At 45.7% G+C, this 20105-nt stretch overlaps 1 protein-coding gene across 2 annotated transcripts in view; it reads right to left on the minus strand.

Annotated features, from left to right (window-relative positions):
- The window catches only part of CPXM2 (carboxypeptidase X, M14 family member 2), a 43149-nt gene that overhangs the window by 7487 nt on the left and 15557 nt on the right, over nucleotides 1–20105 (minus strand). For both annotated transcript variants that reach the window (XM_075612155.1, XM_075612156.1), the window contains exons 4-13: nucleotides 18523–18632; nucleotides 17565–17704; nucleotides 9899–9983; nucleotides 8738–8888; nucleotides 6846–6934; nucleotides 6013–6136; nucleotides 5110–5306; nucleotides 4174–4353; nucleotides 1723–2020; nucleotides 302–441 (exon numbers count right to left, since the gene is read on the minus strand). In XM_075612155.1, the coding sequence (XP_075468270.1) occupies nucleotides 302–441; nucleotides 1723–2020; nucleotides 4174–4353; nucleotides 5110–5306; nucleotides 6013–6136; nucleotides 6846–6934; nucleotides 8738–8888; nucleotides 9899–9983; nucleotides 17565–17704; nucleotides 18523–18632 (1514 nt within the window). The remainder of the gene's footprint in view (nucleotides 1–301; nucleotides 442–1722; nucleotides 2021–4173; nucleotides 4354–5109; nucleotides 5307–6012; nucleotides 6137–6845; nucleotides 6935–8737; nucleotides 8889–9898; nucleotides 9984–17564; nucleotides 17705–18522; nucleotides 18633–20105) is intronic.

The following is a 20105-nucleotide window of genomic DNA, read 5'->3' on the forward strand; positions in this document are numbered from 1 at the left end:
ACCAGTGGAAATGAATGGCAGCAAGAAAAACTCCAATAGCTTTTAATGGGATTTTTTGAGGTAAATATTGTTTTTGGCCCCGCTTTACAGTCGTGCTATGAGTTTTCTTAAAATGAGGTCCAAAGAGCCTCGTCCCAATATAAAACAGAATTTCCAAAAATCTGACGTCCTACCACCACTTTTTAAACCGCTCGGAACATTGACGTCAGTACTAGCGCAACCTGTCAAATTTTAAAGACACGTTTCACAATCTGCTGATCATTCTTCATTTGTACGTTTTTTATGATTACACAGGGCTCACCTGTTCAATGAAAACAATGAGGGATTCCCTGTTATTTTCCCACTGCTCAGCCAGCTCACTCTCGTGGGGGAATTTATCACAATCAAGGTATATCGAGAGCTCAAAAGTATTGGTGTGCAGGTAGCTGAAGTCATTCATACCTGTCAATACAACCAGGTGAGAAAAAAAACTTGCACAAATGATGCTGGAGTGGAAGCCATAATACTGCCACAAAAAAACATCATCAATAAACCTAGAGCAGGAGATGGAAGCCATTCGCCACCCAAACTCTTAACACTTTTAAGTGGCTAAGGAAGCTTCCTTATTCAAAGATTAGAAGAACCTATAGTCATAAAAAATAAAACGGCTTACACGTCTGCTGCACATTTTACAAGGAATTAGCAGAAATTAATAAGGCTGATAATGGGTTAATTAAATCCAGTAACTTTTGTTTATTTCTTTGTTCATGTTTGTGCAGATGTTTCTAATAATGCATATTTAATGTTAAATGTAAATTAAATTGTTTAGACATTGAATTTTCCATTTAATTTGTTATGCCATTTTCTTTAATAATCAAATGAAGATGCAGAGGATATGACCAAAACATGGCCTTAATACAGAAGATTTCTTTGTCTTTCATTTTTTGTGTGTGCTTATTTGCATTATTTTTCTTTTGTTGTTGGAACGTTCAGAAAGGTACAGCTAGGAAAGCAAGAATAAGGAGGACATTAAAGTAATAAAAGCTTATCAAAAAGGTACGTTCATAAATTCCAACAGAAGATACAAGATCCTATTAAGAAGGGCCAATGCCAATGATAAATAGTAAATGCAAGGGGCTAATTAAATAACATCCACTTTGGTCTTAATTGAGTTAGCCCATAGGTGTAATGAGCATTACAATTTTCAAATTAAAATTTTACATGTCCTCCTCAGACCTCCGGAGAGAATGGATGTGGTAGACCAAGGATAATAGAGGTTGATCGGGCTGCAGGGTGAGCCCTTAGAACATGTCCCTTAAGCCAGGGGTGCGCAAACTGGGAGGCGAGATTTTCTGGGGGGGGGGGGGTGTGGCACTTACACAGGCCCCACGCTTTTCCCCAAAGCATTTAAAATAAATGCCGGGGGACCACGCGAGGCCTCTGCAAGTTCCCTTACCTTGTCTCTGAGGGCTACAGGTGACGCATCGCAATGGCAACGCTACATGAAATAATCCCACGGGGTCACGTGACATCATGTTGTCATTGCAACGTGACGTCACATGACCATGCGGCATAATTTCATGCTGGAGACAAGGTATGGGGTGGGGGGCATGAGCATTGGGACAGAGGGGAAAATGTTTGTGCACCCCTGCCTTAAGCTACCTTTTGCCCAAGCACTGGAGTAAGTGTGAGCCCTGCACAGGATCATTGGAAGAGACAGTAGCCGAGCAAAGAAGCACATACTTCCAGCCACGGTGTGCCAGGAGGCCCCATTCACTGTGCCTTCTTCTTTGTGGAAGTCCTCAGAGTGGCAGGGCCTGCGGCTGGAGTCTGTCATGTGCCGATGGGTGGAGGCATAGGAATACGCCAGCCAACGGAATACGTGGTCATCGGGCGTTGCAGTGTACTCCTGAGTCTTCCATTTTGAACGAACCATGTCAAAGGGATATGCCACCACCAGCTCCCCACCCTGAAGGTTTCCTCCCAACACAAAGGGGATCTTCTCCATCCATGTGATGAGGGCTCGTGTCTCTATGGCAACCTGAGGCACAAAAAAGTTGGAGTCAACAATAAGGAGCAGGGCGGTTGGACCTGAGATTACAATGATCAACAAAATACCGCAAGATGTGACACACTGCACCCCTAAACTTACTAAGAGGCTGCAACACCCACAGACAAAGCACCCTGAATTCTGGTAAAACAGCATTCACCGACATACAAAAGTAGCACCCTAAAACATGTCAATCATGTAGGCACAGGACTGACAACCCTGCAAAAGCTGCACTAATACTCATAGAGACACAATAAAAGGCAGTCAATAAAAGTCCTACTGTATAATGCTCTCTATGGTTTAGCTGTGTAAAGGTGGTCATGATGTAATGTCTCACATGGCGCTTCACAGAGTAGATGCCATATCTCACATATGGCATATGAATGATGAACAGTCTCTGTTCATTTCCTCCTTAAATCCCTCTCCTGGCTTTCCTTCAAGTTCCAGATCATTTACAAAGTTCTCCTCCTAAACTTCAAGTCTCTTCACGCCTCTGCTCTGAGTTAGCTGGAATTAACACCTGATGAAGTCAGCCCTCCTGATGAAGTCAGCCCTCCTGATGAAGTCAGTGTCTTAGCTGAGGAAACGCATAGGGAGTCATCAAGTCTACACCTGTGGATGAGCTGCTTTGATGATCAGCTGCTTTGAGAGTCCCAGCGGGAGAAAGTGCAGAGTTTGAAGTTTCTCTTCACGAAGCATCTCTCTTGCAAGTATTGGAGGAGTTAATTCCACCAAAGCTGCAGTCAGCAGACTCACACCTTGAGATGCATGGGATTTCACCTTAATGCTGGACTTCTATGGGAAATACCTACTGAATAAGGTACTCCAGGGGTTAACACCGTCTGCATATACAGATTTCACTACATCAGGTCTGCTATAACCTGCTCTCATTCTATCTCTGTGGTTCCAGCTGACGGGCGCACGTTGTGTGTTAATCCCGAATCAGTCATATTGGATTTCTCCCACAGTAGTAGAGGAACATTTACACCTACTTTCTGGATTTTCACTTATCTGTGCTGCTGGAGTTAACCCCCACCTTTTTTCATTGCAATGAACCACACAGGACTCCATTGCCTGCTTACACGCATCTGCACATTTGTCAATTGACATTCTCTTGATCCTCAGAGACATTTAGCCCTCAAGGCTTTTATCTATTAATTCATGGTATCAGCTCCACCGGTTTGAATTTTTTTATTTCTTTATGTTTATTGTGTTTTATATGTTATATTGCTAGCGGACCTTGTCCTTTTTTTAAATAAATTGTTCCTAATACTCTATATGCACTAGGAGTGTGCGCTCTTCATTTTTATGTTGTTTTATGTGTATTGGGATTAGTGTTCCCTGAAGAGCAGAATCTCCCCGGTTATATGCACACCTCATTCTAGTTATCACTGGTTTATTTATTTATTATTTTCTATTTATTTATAAAAATGTTTTACCAGGAAGTAATACATTGAGAGATACCTTTCGTTTTCAAGTATGTCCTGGGCACAGAGTTATAAAAAATACATGGTTACAATAAAAGAACAGGGTTATACAGGGAATTCACAGACATTTCATGGGCAGATAAAGTAGGAAAATTGGGTACAGGGGATAAAGGGCTTGTGAGTTTCTGATAGAAATAGAGCAGCTTTAACATCAACTAACATAAGCGAACGGCAGCAAACGGCTCACGCCCTTTGGCTGCGCCAAAAGCTGTGCGCTTTTGGGGCAACGCAGATGTACGCTGGAGTGAACAAAAAGATCTTTACACCCTAGTAATCCATTAGTTCTTTATTGTTGAACTTTCACACCTTTCTACCATCTTCCAATCCATATATTTTTATTAGTATAATCCTGTGCGCTAGTTCTTTTTCTTTTTCAAAAATAGACATACATCCATGCATAACATACACATGATACATAAAGCTTGGCCCCCTGCAGACACACTTACCAGAATGCCCTCCTACTGTCTCTGTACGTTCTTCCTACCTACCAATTAGATTGCAAGCTCTTCGGAGCAGGGACTCCTCTTTCGAAATGTTACTTTTATGTCTGAAGCACATATTCCCATGTTCTGTTATTTGTATTATTTGTTATTTATATGATTGTCACGTGTACTACTACTGTGAAGGTGCTATTTAAATAAAGCCATACATACATACCGTGGCATTTTGGAACTGGTACCAGTCAGGCATGGGGATGTGATGGTTGGGAACCCTGCGGATATTCCTGGGACGATCCTCTGCATCCCACAGCAGTGTATTTAGGTCTGGGAAGTTGTTGTTTATGTCAATACCATCAGAAGTCCAACGGCCTAGTGACCAGCCCCCTAACTCCGAGCCCTGTGGATTGAAGGGTACAGGGCATCTCACCAAAGCTTCAGACTAAAAGGAAATAATCTTGAAAGCTAATACCAGTTAGGGCACTGAGGCTGTGGGATGGATGGCAATGGCAGATGGGCTCGGCTAGAGATAGTCTGGCTGCCAGCCCTAGCTCTCCCCCCCCCCCCCCCTTCCAGCGGGCCTCCAATTTAGGCCCTGCCCCGGATGTTGGTGGACTGATCAGAGCAACACTAGAGGCTTCCAGGTAAGGTGGGGGGGGGTATTATGTGGAGGAGGGGTGTGCGTTTATTACATGGAGGAGGGGTTATTATGTGTGTTTATTGTGTGTGAGGGGGTTATTATGTGTGTGTGTTTATTATGTGGAGGGGGTTATTATATGTATGGGGGTATATTATGTGTATGGGGAGGGGGGGTTATTATGTGTATGGGGGTAGGAGGGTTTATGTATATTCAGGGAGAGGTGGACGCGTGGGAGAGGGAGGAGGTTGAGGATGGGGGTGTGAGAGATAGAGGGGGGTCTCGCAAGGCCGTCGACACTAGGGGTGGGTGGTCCCAGTGGAAACTCTAGTCTTGGGCTCCGGGAAAGCTGTCTGTGGCCCTGATACCAGTGTGTTTATCGTGACTAACATAAAAAGCATATGGGAATCATTTTTGGGGGTTCAGAGGAGAACCACACACTACAAGTTTCTGCAAGGCAGTTACTCCCTTGCTCCCTGCTTTCTTGGTAAGTTCCTCATAAATGTCACAGTGCCTCACCAGCTCAGCTGCCTTCTCATACCCATCAGGATTGATGGATGGGAGAAAGTGGAGGCGTGTGTGGGTGATTAGGTGATTGATTCGTGGGTTCCCGGTCTTGTATTCCTGGCAGAGGAACTGCATCAGCAGCAGAAGGAGCTCTCGTCCTAAAACTTCATTCCCGTGTGCTCCAGCCATATACCGAAACTCAGGCTCCCCTGCATAGGTAGGACAGGAACACCAGAGGAGCAGTGTACAATTACACACACCAGTGAGGTAGGGGGCTTCTCTAGTAGACACACACCACAGGAACAGGGAGATTCTCTAATACATACACCACAGGAGCAGAGGGTTTAAAAGGAGCACAGGCTTAAAAGGCAGGCGGGTTCTCTGACACAGCGGTGCTCAACTCCAGTCCTCAAGCCCCCCCAACAAGTCAGGTTTTCAGGATATCCCAGCTTCAGCACAGGTGGCTCAATCAGTCCCTGCTTCAGCACAGGTGGCTCAATCTGAGCTTAAGGCTTCGACGGAGCCTCTGATTGAGCCACCTGTGCTGAAGCTGGGCTATCCTGAAAATCTGACCTGTTGGGGGTGCTTGATGACTGGAGTTGAGCAACACACAGCCTAAAGGCAGGGGGCTATTCTAACACACACAATGCAGGGGCAGGGGGCTTCTCTAACACATGCAACTCAGAGGCAGTGAGCATTGATAACACACAGACACACTTCCTGTACATGGCATTGCACATAAACCAGGCAAATGCAAGATGCAGTACCATGCATAGACAGGATGTGGAAGATCATGTAGATAGGATGAAATCACAACACAGGACAGTATCAGAACGATATAGAGATGCAGAAAAGACATAGAAGAGACAGGCGGGACATGGCAGGACATACATAGAGCGTGTTTATTCTCCTAACCAACTTCGTGCTCCCCGGGGTTATCAGACATCTCCATCGCATACAACTTCAGTCCCTGGTGGCTCCGGCCGATGTTATACACACGTGTGATGTTGGGACACATTTCGTTAACCACCTTCATCAACTGGCACAGAGTGAAACAAGTGTGAGCTCAAAGAGTGTGGAGAGAGGAGGAGAAAAGCTGTGACAGAGGGTGTGAGACTCAGACCGATATGCCATTGAACTAGGAAACCCTTGGTTTGACTCTGAGCAACTTCCAAAACTCTTGTCTGTAGGGTATGCATCTCATTGGGCAGATGAGTACAGAGCCCTCTGTAGGGGATGGCATCTCATTGGGCAGATGAGTACAGAGCCCTCTGTATGGGGATGGCATCTCATTGGGCTGATGGGATGGCTTGGGTAGGGGCGAGTAGCTAAAGGAGAAAACACAGCGAAGCAGAGGTAGAATAACAGATGATAGGGAGACGCAACAGAACTATTCATAGTGGGGTCAAGAGGCAGAGCGATATAAACAATAAACGAGGGACCAAGGGAGACTGTGAAATGCATCAAAAAGCAACTAAATATGAGAGAGAGAGAGAGAGAGAGAGAGAGAGAGAGAGAGAGAGAGAGAGAGAGAGAGAGAGAGAGAGAGAGAGAGAGAAATATACAGAAAGTAAATACAGAAAGAAAGAAAGGGAGAAAGATTAGGGAGTTGGGGGATAATGTGAGAGGGAGGAAGAATGAAGAATCTCCATGTCGAGTCTAAGTGCAGCCTCAGATGTGTAGCAGTGTGTCAGAGAAATGTAGTACCAGCGCATGGCTCTCGAATGCTGCTGAGAAGCACTGCGTACCTGTCTCATCTCCTTGTAGTTGTGATGTTGAAAGTCCAGATTGTCTGATGTTGTCATCTCGTTGCGTCTGTGATAATAATTATTGGGGTCTGTGTGGAGGTAAAAGTTAATGCTATTTATTACACCTAATGATCTTTATGTCCATGTGAATTGTGCATTTGTTTGGACATGTGTATTCCTATATGCATCAATTGTGTGCATATGGTACAGTAGAATGTACAGGCACAATGAGATATAGAGCTTAAAATCTAATTGTAACCCCCTTGCCAGGGATAATGCTATGTATGCATGCTGACCCCTGGGTGGCTTCTCTCTGCAGTGTGCAAATGAGTAACTCAATGATAGACATACCCTCAGGTCAATAACAGTGACTCAGGGAGAGGAGGGACTAAGAGGAGAGAGTTTAAGAATCCCTGGCAGAGCACGAAGGGGCAGAGCTGCCATGACCCAGAGGGACCTCGGCCTGACAAGGTCAGAGACAGGCTGACAAGGTCACAGACTGACCCACTAAAGCAGTCAGGAGAAGAGCTCAGCCTAGGGAGGCATGAATAGGTACGGAGGGGATCCTCACCACAAGTGAAGGTTACCAACGTCTTTGCGAAGAGACTGGCCTGCAACGGTGCACACACTGATCTAAACAGCTCCAACCATAGTGCCAGCACCCACAAATATGGCCCTCATAACACAGGGGACATTGAGAGAGACTCTTACACACAGCCACGCAGCGATATATATGTGTATTGTATACCGGAATGGGACATTTGGTCTCGACTGTTTCGCCACAACCAAATGGTCGCCGCCGCTTCGACGCAAACTGATCCCCCGCCGCAGCGAAGTCGCCGCTGGAATCCCCGCCGCCGGCCGCTTGTAAGGTAAGTTTTATGACTGGTTAGGGTAGGGGGTTAATTTAAGGGTTTTAGCAGTTAGGGGTTAATTTAATGGGTTCTAGAGGTTAGAGTAGGGGGTTTTAAGGTAAGGGCTTAGGGTAAATGGTTTTACGGTAGGGGGCGGCCGGCGGTGAAGGGGCTCGCAGCAGTGGCAGCTGGAGGCCATTTGGTCACGGCGAAATGGCCACGACTAAATGTCCTAGACCGTCGTATACTGTAAGAGTGACGCTCCCTCAGGTTGGGGGTCACGTATATGCATATTGTTAGTACAGTGTGAGCAGGGGTCATATACATATAAACTGTGTTCTATTAATCAAAGCGCTGTGTCCGTGTACAGTTGTCTGGCCTTTGTTCCCGGGTGCAGTAAGTAGATAGCACCTGCCACACTAAGGAGGAGAAGTCCGACCCCCGCCCAAGGTTGCCATCACTACGGGTTTTGACCACGTGTCTCCGGGCTACGGGTTTACCTAGTAAACCTGTAGGTGGCGGTGGTGTCTCCCAGCATCCTCTGCGTCCTCCCCTTCAACTCCTGTAAATATGTTCACGCGGCGTCAAATGGCGCCACGTTGCCATGTAAAAGTGAACGCCACGTGACGTCACCGCATCACGTGATGCCCGTTGCCATGACAATGAGACGCTATATGACATCACGCGGCACCACGTTGTTATGACAACGTGACGTCTCAGCGCCATAAGGCATTCCGTTGCCATGGCAACTTGCCGCCGCGCAGCCATATTGACAGATTGCAGGAGGAGATGCTGGGAGGAGTTCTGAAGGATGCTGGGAGACAGCGCCACTGAAGGTAAGTGCTAAATTGAAAAAAGGTGGCAACCCTGCCTCTGCTCCAGCCATAAGAAGACAGTGGGATTACATAACGTTTAAACCATGGAGGACAAGAAGGTAAACACTATAACACCAGTGGGTTTCGTCCCTGTGCGGGTGTACGTGAAGGAACCACTATGTATAGGAATAGGTGTATGCATGGCCATCAAATGTCTACAAACCTGGCAACGGGCACCCGAGGATCTCCACCCTCATACAGATGCTCCCCTCTTCATACCAGGAACGTGGGTTGATCCGGATGTAGCGCCCAATCAGAGGCTCGGGAAGGTCATTTAGAACAGGGATCTCCTTCTCACTGTTGCCCTGAAAAATCTTTAAGTGCGAGTATTACTACTCTGACACAGCCCGTACCCGAAGGCAAATCCTGTAATAACCATTGACACACAGCAGCACACAATTTATATTCCCATACCCAGACACTGGTACTGCAACAACCAGCATTACTGCTCACACATAGCACTGAACCTCTTTATATTACAGCTGGGCTCTTTAACTGGCAGCCCACACAGGCCAAATATTGGCCACCAAGGGCTTTGATGTGACCCCTCGGACTCTCAGCTGCTCAAGCAACTTGTATGAAATTAGCAGGAGCCAAGTGAAAATTTCCCCTTTAAAGTTAAGGCAGGGGGTGCTCAACTCCAGTCCTCAATATCCCAGCTTCAGCACAAGTGGCTCAATCAGAGACTCAGTGGAAGACAGCATCTGATTGAGCCACCTTTGTTGAAGCTGGGATATCCTGAAAACCTGGCTGGCTGGTTGGCATGGGTGGGGGGGACTGGAGATGATAATGCATCGCAGGCCCTTATGGTAGCACAAGGATTGTTTTAAAATTCTCGCACTTAAAAGTAATAACCCCAGAGAAAGCTTTGGCAGACAGAACTCTGTTGCCCAACGAAAGTCGTGCCTGAATCTCTGGGAAGCTGCTATTGAGTGACGGCTGTAATCGGACAGTATCTGGAGCATTCATTTCAATGACCAATACTGCAAGTAACAGATACCACTGTCACAAATAGTCTATGGGTAAAAGTGATGCAGTTATCGGGCAAAGTGATTACGACATATGTATCAAAGAAAAGCATTCTACGGGTTCAATCTTTGATACACACAAAGTTTTTTGCACATAAATTGCACCAGATTTGCCTTGATACACAGGGGTTTCTGGACTAAAGTCTTCCAACTGCAAAATGGGGCAAATCCCTTGCAAAAAAACAGCACCAGATTTATTAAAAGAAAAATCTCAAGTTGCTTTTAATGGAATTCATTTTCTTTGCAAAATATATACAATTTACACCGGCCTTGTTAGCAATGACCAATATTCTCACCATATCCCCGAATTCATTCCTAGCAGTGACCCAGCTGTGGCTGTCATTGCTGACTGTCACTCGATACGACGTCACCCAGTCGCTCCTATGAAAAGAAACAAAGCCCTTGTCACAGTGTGGTGGCAGTTAAGTTAATTGTAACAATTTGCGTAAACAGAACATATTACAGCAATACAGGATCGCTGTGTTATGGGATAAAACCTGGCTGGGTGTCTGCACTGTGGGATGAAATAGAATAGGGGCGGCCAACTCCAGTCCTCAAGGGCCACACAAAGGTCAGGTTTTCAGGATATCCCTTCTTCAGCACAGGTGGCTCAATCAGTCTCTGCTTCAGCACAGGTGGCTCAATCAGTGGCTCAGTCTTGGACTGAGCCACTGATTGAGCAATCTGTGCTGAAGCACAGATATCCTGAAAACCTGGCCTGCTGGTTGTCCTTGAAGACTGGAGTTGGCAACTCCTGTAATAGAGCTATGTCAGTCCAGGGAGGGATAACAAACGTACAGTACATGTCAGTAATAATTGATAGGAACTGCGTGGGTGATATGAGGGTTAACACAGACGCCCCTTAATCAGTACAGTGAATGCAACACTGGACCTTTTTTGGAATTCCACCATGCAAAGAAAACATTGCCAGGTGTTCGTCTCATACTCAAAGGATGGTACAAGAGACTACATCATAGCTTCTGCACGGTGAGTGTAGCTGCTAATATCACAGGAACAGGACCAGCGGCAGGCGTCTGTTTTCTCATTTGTGTGTCACATCTCCAGTCTGTTGTACAGAAACAGCCGCTATCTTGTAAATAGAACAAGTGAGAGAGACAGATAACTCCCCCCGGGGACATCTGCTCCTCCTGCCCACGCTCTGTGCTCAGCTTACAGGAGCAGAGCAATGCAAACCACAGAACTGCAAGAGAGGCAGCAACGCTGAGCAGGCCGGGGAAGCTTTAATATCCCAACTGTCTGGAAATCCCTTTACTGATGGAAGGGGCTTTCATTTCCGGTAATGAAGTGGACAAAACCCTTCAATGCTAGGCAGGCAGGCAATGCAATGCAGAGTAATGTAGACCTGTTAACAGTCAGGGTTACCACCACTCCAGGTTTGACCCCAGAGACTACGGGTTTCAGCCACGTATCTTCGGCTACGAGTTTTCCTGGAAAATCACTGGGCGGCGGTGGAATCTCCCGGCATCTTCTTCCGCTGCACATCCCTTCAACATGGCTGCGCAACGTCAAATGGCACCGCGTTGATGACAACAGGATGCTGCGTGATGTCACGGCGCCACGTGACGCCAGTTGCCATGACAACAGGCTGTCACGTGCCGCCTCTGTGCAATACGGTGCCCCGTTGTCATGGCAATTTGACACCGCGCGACACAGTGATGTCACGTTGTCACGGCAACGCGCGCCAATTGACGTCGCAGAGCCATGCAGGCTGCACCTTGCAGGAGGAGAAGATGCCGGGAGATGCCGCAGGTAAGTGAAATATATATTAATTCATGTAAAAAAAAATATTGCATAAAATCTCCGGGTTAGCCTTTAATAGGAAGTGGCAATCTTGACTGTCTGATTTTTTGGAGTTAGTCTCACTGATCAGTGGACTCATAGGCCCTTATTCTGTACGGTGTGACAAGCGTAGATGACGTGCTACCGCAGAAAAAGCCCCATTAAGAGGGGCTTTTATACGATAGCACGTTATCTTAGGGTTGCCAAGTGGCTTCTCCAAAAATACTGGACACAATGGTGAAAGATACGATGCGCTCATGACACACACACCTCTCTCACCGCTCCATGCGGTTTCCTCCTCTCTTTGGCCCCACCCCGAGGACACCTGACACCTCCTAATTCGCTGCATTACCCAGCAGAAGCCAATCAGGGTGGAAGAAGCTGGCCAGCCCCCTGGCAACAACCCTGCTCTCTCCCTGCACTGGGAGATCCCACAACCCCCAAGCTGGTCAGGTCACTATGTCCAGAGAGGTAATACCGGTATACACATACATGTCCAGAGAGGTAATCCCGGTATACACATACATGTCCAGAGAGGTAATCCCGGTATAAACATACATGTCCAGAGAGGTAATCCCGGTATACACATACATGTCCAGAGAGGTAATCCCGGTATACACATACATGTCCAGAGAGGTAATCCCGGTATACACATACATGTCCAGAGAGGTAATCCCGGTATACACATACATGTCCAGAGAGGTAATACCGGTATACACATACATGTCCAGAGAGGTAATCCCGGTATACACATACATGTCCAGAGAGGTAATCCCGGTATACACATACATGTCCAGAGAGGTAATCCCGGTATACACATACATGTCCAGAGAGGTAATCCCGGTATACACATACATGTCCAGAGAGGTAATCCCGGTATACACATACATGTCCAGAGAGGTAATACTGGTATACACATACATGTCCAGAGAGGTAATCCCGGTATACACATACATGTCCAGAGAGGTAATCCCGGTATACACATACATGTCCAGAGAGGTAATACTGGTATACACATACATGTCCAGAGAGGTAATCCCGGTATACACATACATGTCCAGAGAGGTAATCCCGGTATACACATACATGTCCAGAGAGGTAATACCGGTATACACATACATGTCCAGAGAGGTAATCCCGGTATACACATACATGTCCAGAGAGGTAATACCGGTATACACATACATGTCCAGAGAGGTAATACCGGTATACACATACATGTCCAGAGAGGTAATCCCGGTATACACATACATGTCCAGAGAGGTAATACCGGTATACACATACATGTCCAGAGAGGTAATCCCGGTATACACATACATGTCCAGAGAGGTAATACCGGTATACACATACATGTCCAGAGAGGTAATACCGGTATACACATACATGTCCAGAGAGGTAATACCGGTATACACATACATGTCCAGAGAGGTAATACCGGTATACACATACATGTCCTGTATTACCTCTCATTTTTTACTGGACAGTGTCCAAATATAGGACAGTCCGGTTCAATTTTGGACACCTGGCAACCCTCCGTCATCTGAGCTTATCACACTTTACAAAATAAGAGCCATACAGGTCAATGAGATCACACTGATAACTTACTTTTCCATTACAATAACAATATTGGGTCCAGAACGCCCAGTACTCTCTGATTTTGGTCTTGGGAGGCTGACATCCCTGGCGATGCGTTCTATGCACTTCTGGCAGAGAAGGCTTTAATCTAAAACTAGGTGACATTAATCTAACACAAAGATGCATGAACAAGTTAACACATTGTGAAGATGATGGCAATGAGAAAAGGGGTTAAGGGATCAATATGTGTGATTTGTTTTTTGTCCTTCGTGTCAATGGATGAGGCTAATTTGTGTCTGTTTTGCTTACCTTTACCTTTCCTAAAATCAGGAAGAGAACTGGGGAATGACTGTGAAACAGGGAGAAGCAAGGGAGGGACTACTTCAAGGGTGGCCAACGCCTATCCTCAAGGGCCATCAACAGGTCAGGTTTTTAGGACATCCCTGCTTCTGCACAGGTGGCTCGATCAGGGGTGCAGTCGGAGACTTGAGCCCCTGATTGGGCCACTTGTGCGGAAGTAGAGACTGATTGAGCCTCCTGTGCTGAAGCAGGGACTATTTAAGCCACCTATGCTGAAGCAGGGATATCCTTAAAACCTGACCTATTGGTGGCTGTTGAGGACTGGCGTTGGGTATCCCTGCTCTACTTGAGGCACATGTGTTAATGATATATATCAAATCGTGTGTGCCCTGACGTAATTTTCATCCCCATGGGTAAAAGATTATTAGTATACCAGGTTTGAGCTGCATAAAACTTAAAAAAAAAATATTTACGGCCCCTGAAGCAGAGCATGAAGAAGTAGACAGTAAATCAGAGGAAAACAGGATTTTATTACAACAATTTCCAACCTGCGTGCCTAGACCATACGCTTCTAAGGGCGGTCCGAATATATTTTATTACCCCGCGACTTCGTTGAAGTGGTCCTCTTAATCTTAGTGTTTAAGTAGGAATGTATTACTGAGGAGGGGACAGACTTTAGATCCGCGTGACTCTAACTAGAAACATTTACCAATCTTTTCCCAAATGTCCTGGATTAAAAGTTGCGAAAGAACTTCAACATCATGTGTAAATTGGGGATTTAGCAGTGGGCCCGTACCACAGTGTAAACTTCTGCACAGGCAGAGAGGGACAAAAGGAAGACAGTGTTTGTGCGTTTTGAGGAAAGAGGGAGTCGGTCAAATTAATTATCTTGTGTTTTAGTCTAATTATAATCCGGATCTAATTATTCTCTGGAGCAACGGTGCAGTCACGTGGAAAGTCAGTCACAAAATCCCACGTTGGATATGTAGGTGTTATCCTACTTAAATGCCACCTATTTTTACAGAACAGGAGACTCTCTGAGATATGCGCAGACAGGCGCTTCAAACACGCGCACAGGCTGCCTGGCCGCAGGGGAGCTTATGCCAGATAAATGTTTTATTGATAGGGGAGTGTGAGGAGGGGGAGAAAAGGTTACTACTTCATCCTGAAAATGGGATAATTACATAATAATGTTACCGTATGATCCTGAATATAAGGCGAGCCCCTAATTTCAGTAGTAGTTGGAAAGAAAAACTTTACGCACACGCACACTGTCTGCCTATGTGTCTGTGTCTCTCGGTTTGCGTTTCCTGCCACAGGCAACATGGCTGCTTCAGGCTCCCAAGGTGGAGCTTCCTCCGTTTTACCCTCCTACCTCATACAGCCGACTGCTGATTGGCTCGCAAAGTGGGCGGAGCCCCATTATAAGGCACGTATGTACCTTTCAATTTAACTTTATTTAAAAATAACATTGCCTTATAATCGGGCCAAACATGTAACTAGCCCAGTAATCCATGGGAACAGGAAGTTGTTGCATGCAGGATTTGACATTTAATTTTCAAGATGTTTCATACCTGTATCTTACTATATCTCTTGTCTTTTCTTTCTCACTCCTTTCATCCCCTCCTTACATTTTGCTCTTTCCCCTTCTTTCTATTTTGCTTGTTTCCTTGTTTCTCTTCTCAACTTGTGGGCACCTCTATCCCTCTTTGTTTTTTGTGTCTCTATAGTTCTTGTTCTCAAAGCACACTGGCTAGGTGTTACATTTGACTCCTCCCTCACATTCTCAATGTAGCTAAAACCTGGCGGATTTCCCTCTGTAACATTGCAAAAACACACCCTTTCCTCTGTCACTCTACTGCTAAAACTCTAACACAGGCCCTCATTCTCTCCCGGCTTGACTATTATAACCTCCTGCTGTCCGGCTTTCCTGCCTCTCACCGGCCTCCCTTACAATCTATCCTAAACGTTGCTGCTAGAATCACTCTACTCTTTCCTAAATCTGTCTCAGTGTCTCTCCTGCTGAAATCCCTCTCCTGGCTTCCTATCGAATTACATATTCCTTACAAAATATTCCTCCTCACTTTTAAGGCTTTACACTCCTCTGCCCCTCCTCACATCACAGCCCTAATTTCTCATTATATGCCACCCGACTCTTGCATTCTGCTCAAGGATGTCTTCTGTCTACTCCTTTTGCATCTAAAGCCCTCTCCTGCCTTAAAACCTTCTCCCTCACTGCCCCACACCTCTGGAATGCCCTTCCCCTCAATATCCGACTAGCACCCTCTCTCTTCACCTTTAAGGCCCATCTTAAAACACGGTCTAGGACGTTTGACCACGACTAAATAATCACTGGCGCCTTGACGACTCACCGCAGGTGGTTTTGCCACTGGTCACCTCACTGGCTTCCATCCTTAAATGTCCGACTTGCATGGCCACCATGTCTAAATATCCTCTCCAGCCGCAGGGCACCTCGCACGGCCGCCACTCTGACGGCATTTGTGAGCACGCCCGTGTGTGCGCTCAGCAAGATACTCGGGGCGGTCGCCAGCAGCCAAGACACATTTTTTTTTTATCCCGACAATAAATTTAAAAATGTGTCCTGGCTGTTGGTGGCCGCCCTGTGTGTCTTACTGGGCGTATATACGGGCGCGCTCACAAATGCTGTCGGAGCAGCAGCCTCGCAAGGTGCCCTGTGCCTGGAGAGGACATTTTTAAACATGGCTCCCGTGCAAGTAGGACATTTAAAGATGGTGACTGCGACGGCCGCATGAAGCGAGGACATTGTAAAGATGGTGGCAAGGTAACCGCCAGCAAGACGACATGCCGATGGCAATTTGGCCACGGCCAAACGACCCATTCCTCTTAAAACACACCCCTTTAATAAAGGACATGGGTAGCTCCCTTGTCTGATACTATACAACTCATATGCATTGACCCCTTGCAAACGCACTTACCCTAATACGCTTCTATGGTCTCTGTAAGTTCTCCCACTTAGATTGTAAGCTCTTCAGGGCAGGGACTCCTTTTCCTAATGTCTACTTTTATATATGAAGCGCTGATGCCTATTAGGTCTTTTATTATGTGACGTGTATTACAGCTGTGAAGCGCTGTGCGCACGGATGGTGCTATACAAATAAAGATATACAAACATAGATACATACATAGATACATACATACATACATCAACTGTAAATATTACTGTATGCTCATTTGCATGTCTTAGACAGGTCTGCAACCCTGTCTTTCCCCATTGTCACCCAGCATATAGCGCTTCCACTGCAGCAAGGGATTCTGGGAAATGACATGCAAATGAGCACTCAGTGCCACCTTTTGTCTCAAGCTCGTATTACACAAGCCAATCCTCAAGCCAATGCATGCTGTTTTAAACACAGCTTTTAGACAGAGGCTGGGATGAGATGCAAAGCCATTAGACCCACTCACATACATGTCTCAACCTTGATGGGTATCATCAGTGTGAGGCTGGTCTTAATGGCTAGCAGGTTTGAGACTAGACTAGGTAATCACGACTGTCATTTAGGTTATGGTGGGTAAAAAAAGACAGTGGTGATTACCTAGTCTAGTCTCAAACCTGCTAGCCAACCTCAAACCCAACCTTCCCTTTCTCGTCGTCTCTTCCTCTTGTTCTATTCCTCCTTTTTCTGACTCTTATTTTCTTCTATTCCTGTCTGTCTTCGTTTATCTTTTTTCCCACATCCCTTCTTCATTCATTCTGCTTCTCCCTCTTCCTGACTCTTCTCTACCTGCACCATTTCCTTCTCCCTGCTTTCCTTCTCATCTATGTTTCCTCTCTGATTATCTCCTGTTCACCCTCCTCTCGCTTCTCCTCCAGTATTACTCTCTTCCTTGCCTTTCCCCTTCAGTATCTCCTCCACACTCTCTCTTCATTTTGTTTTGTGTTACTCTTGCTTTCCGTGTATTTCGGTCTCTCACACGATGCCCTCTGTCATTGACTAGCAAGCGTGCCCAAAATCTTCGTCATGTGGAATGCACCCAACCTTGGGAACTCTGTTGGGTGTATATTCAGTTATATGTCACATAATAATTAGAATGTTTTTTTTCTTGTATGCCACTGGCAGTGTACGCAGTGCTGTACTTGGAATTTTTTATAGGCACGGTCCCTGCCCCAAAGAGCTTACAATTTGGTGGTGGCTGAAGCACAGGGAGATAAAGTGATTTGCCCAAGGTCACAGGGGACGGACATCGGGATTTGAAACACATAAAGGTATATTGAAGTTCATGCCGGTTTGAGAGCGACATACTCACAGCCAGAGGGAATTTCTGCCTTGGGTGATGATTCCGGTGAACTTGGTCAGTCTCCGAGCATCCACCTCTAACCACTGGTGAATATCACTTCTCCCAGCACACCACGCTCCGTCGTACAAGTCGTTCTCGTTCACTCCCGCCTGACAGATACAGACACGTCAGACCTCAGACCTGCTACATAAGTGTCGACTGTGTAAATAACTGTGCAGTAAAGTGTGTGTGTGTGTAGCACAGCGTGTAGCAGGTGTATCTGAAAGTATTAATAAAACACAACGCACTTCTATTTATTCCTCCTGTGTTTGTAAGGTCCAAAACCTACGATAATAATCTCTTACAGACAGGGACTCAGCAATCATGCCTGTGTTGTATCATATTACCCTGTATTACTGTATATGTCTTGTTTACTGTAGTCTGCGACATACTGTATATACCTTTTACAAAATACATATGTACACCTGAAAGATATTAGTAACTTCTTTATTATATTAACAGTTAGTATTATTGTGTTACATTGCCAAAGACTGTGACAAAGTATGGTACCTGTTCTTGGTTTTGGCACTTGGAATGCAGACATACAATAGACATAGATAGATAGAAGATGCAGGAATGTATTCAGTAAGGCGGAATAGCCACACATGGAATGTGTTAACAAGCGACAAGTGCTCTCCCACTGTAATGATCAGACCACAGAGTGTATGCTGGAAGATGTACTATATTAGGAGTGGCCAACTCCAGTCCTCAAGGGCCACAAACAGGTCAGGTTTTAAGGATATCCTTGCTTCAGCCCAGGTGGCTCAATCAGTGGCTCAGTCAATGACTGTACAGGTGGCTCTTCAGCACAGGAGGCGCATTCAACTGAGCACCCAGTGCTGGTGCAGAGATATCCTTAAAATGTGACCTGTTGGTGGCCGTTGAGGACTGGAGTTGGCCGCCCCTGTGCTATATACTGATAGGTTACCTGAATGTTGAGACGGCCGCGGTGCGCTCCTAGGCCGTAGCGTTTCACGGTTGATGCGTGGAGATGGAAGTCAGTAACTTTTAAGGTCTCCAGTCCAAGAGGGGGACAGCCTGTTGGACCCAGAATGTTGCATGCAGCAATTAATCAGTACAAGTAGTTTGCCCCAATAACAAGCATATTTCATACCGAGACAGTTGGGGCATTCCAGGCATTTTTGCAGATTCACTAAAAATGCCACCTACAGAGTCATTGCTCTTATCTCACGGCAATAGCTAAGTGCACTAAATCATGTGCAAACAGCAACTGCTCTTACTTAACCCCTTTGTTGCCAGTGGGGCCTGCAACAGCAGTGAAAGGATATGTCAGTCTCTTCACTATTGTCTGTTTGGCTATTCCACTGTATGGCTACTGATTTATTTATTTATTTATAAAATATTTTACCAGGAAGTAATACATTGAGAGTTACCTCTCATTTTCAAGTATGTCCTGGGCACAGAGTTAAGACAAATAATACATGGTTACAAATACAGTTACATAAATGAACAGGGTATTCATTATATGCACAGCTAAAGAAAATATATATTATGGGCGAATGAAACAGTTACAGACCAGATTCAAATGTGAGACAGCCTTAGATTTGAAAGAACTTAGACTGGTGGTGGATGTGAGAGTCTCTGGTAGGTTGTTCCAGTTTTGGGGTGCCCGGTAAGAGAAGAAGGAACGGCCGGATACTTTGTTGAGCCTTGGGACAATGAATAGTCTTTTGGAGTCTGATCTCAGGTGATAAGTGCTGCATGTGGTAGGGGTGAGGAGCTTGTTCAGGTAGCTGGGTAGCTTGCCCATAAAGAATTTAAAGGCAAGACAGTAAAGGTGAACTTTGCGCCTAGACTATAGTGATGGCCAATCTAGTTCTTTGAGCATTTCGCAGGGATGTGTGTTGTAGTTGCATTGGAGAACAAAACGACAAATTTGAATTGTAGAGGGTGTCAAGTTTGCTAAGGTGGGTTTGAGGTGCCGAGCCATATACTATGTCTCCATAGTCAATAATTGACATTAGCATCTGCTGTGCGGTACGCTTTCTGACCAGGAGACTTAGGGAGGATTTGTTCCTGTAAAGTACCCCTAGTTTGGCATAGGTCTTGGTTGTCAGGGTATCAATGTGCATTCCGAATGTTAAGTGGGAGTCAAACCATATGCCCAGGTATTTAAAACTAGTGACAGGGGTTAGGGTGGTGTTAGCGTTGGTTCTAATCTGGAGCTCAGTCGCTGGCAGCTTTAAAAATTTAGTCTTGGTCCCAAATACCATTGTTACAGTCTTGTCAGTGTTTAAAAACAGTTTGTTTTGGGAAATCCAGTTTTCAAGTCTCAAAAAGTCAGACTGAAGTATGTGTTGAAGGTCAGAGAGGCTATGGCTGTGTGCATATAGGATTGTGTCATCTGCATACATGTGTATTGAGGCTTCCTTACAAGCTGTGGGAAAATCATTAATGAACACTGAGAAGAGTAGGGGCCCCAGAACAGAGCCTTGCGGGACACCACAGGTGATATCCAGGGGGTTGGAGTTAGAGCCTGAGATGGACACA

The sequence above is a fragment of the Ascaphus truei genome, chromosome 8 (genome assembly GCF_040206685.1).
Source record: "Ascaphus truei isolate aAscTru1 chromosome 8, aAscTru1.hap1, whole genome shotgun sequence".
In the NCBI taxonomy this organism is placed as follows: Eukaryota; Metazoa; Chordata; class Amphibia; order Anura; family Ascaphidae; genus Ascaphus; species Ascaphus truei.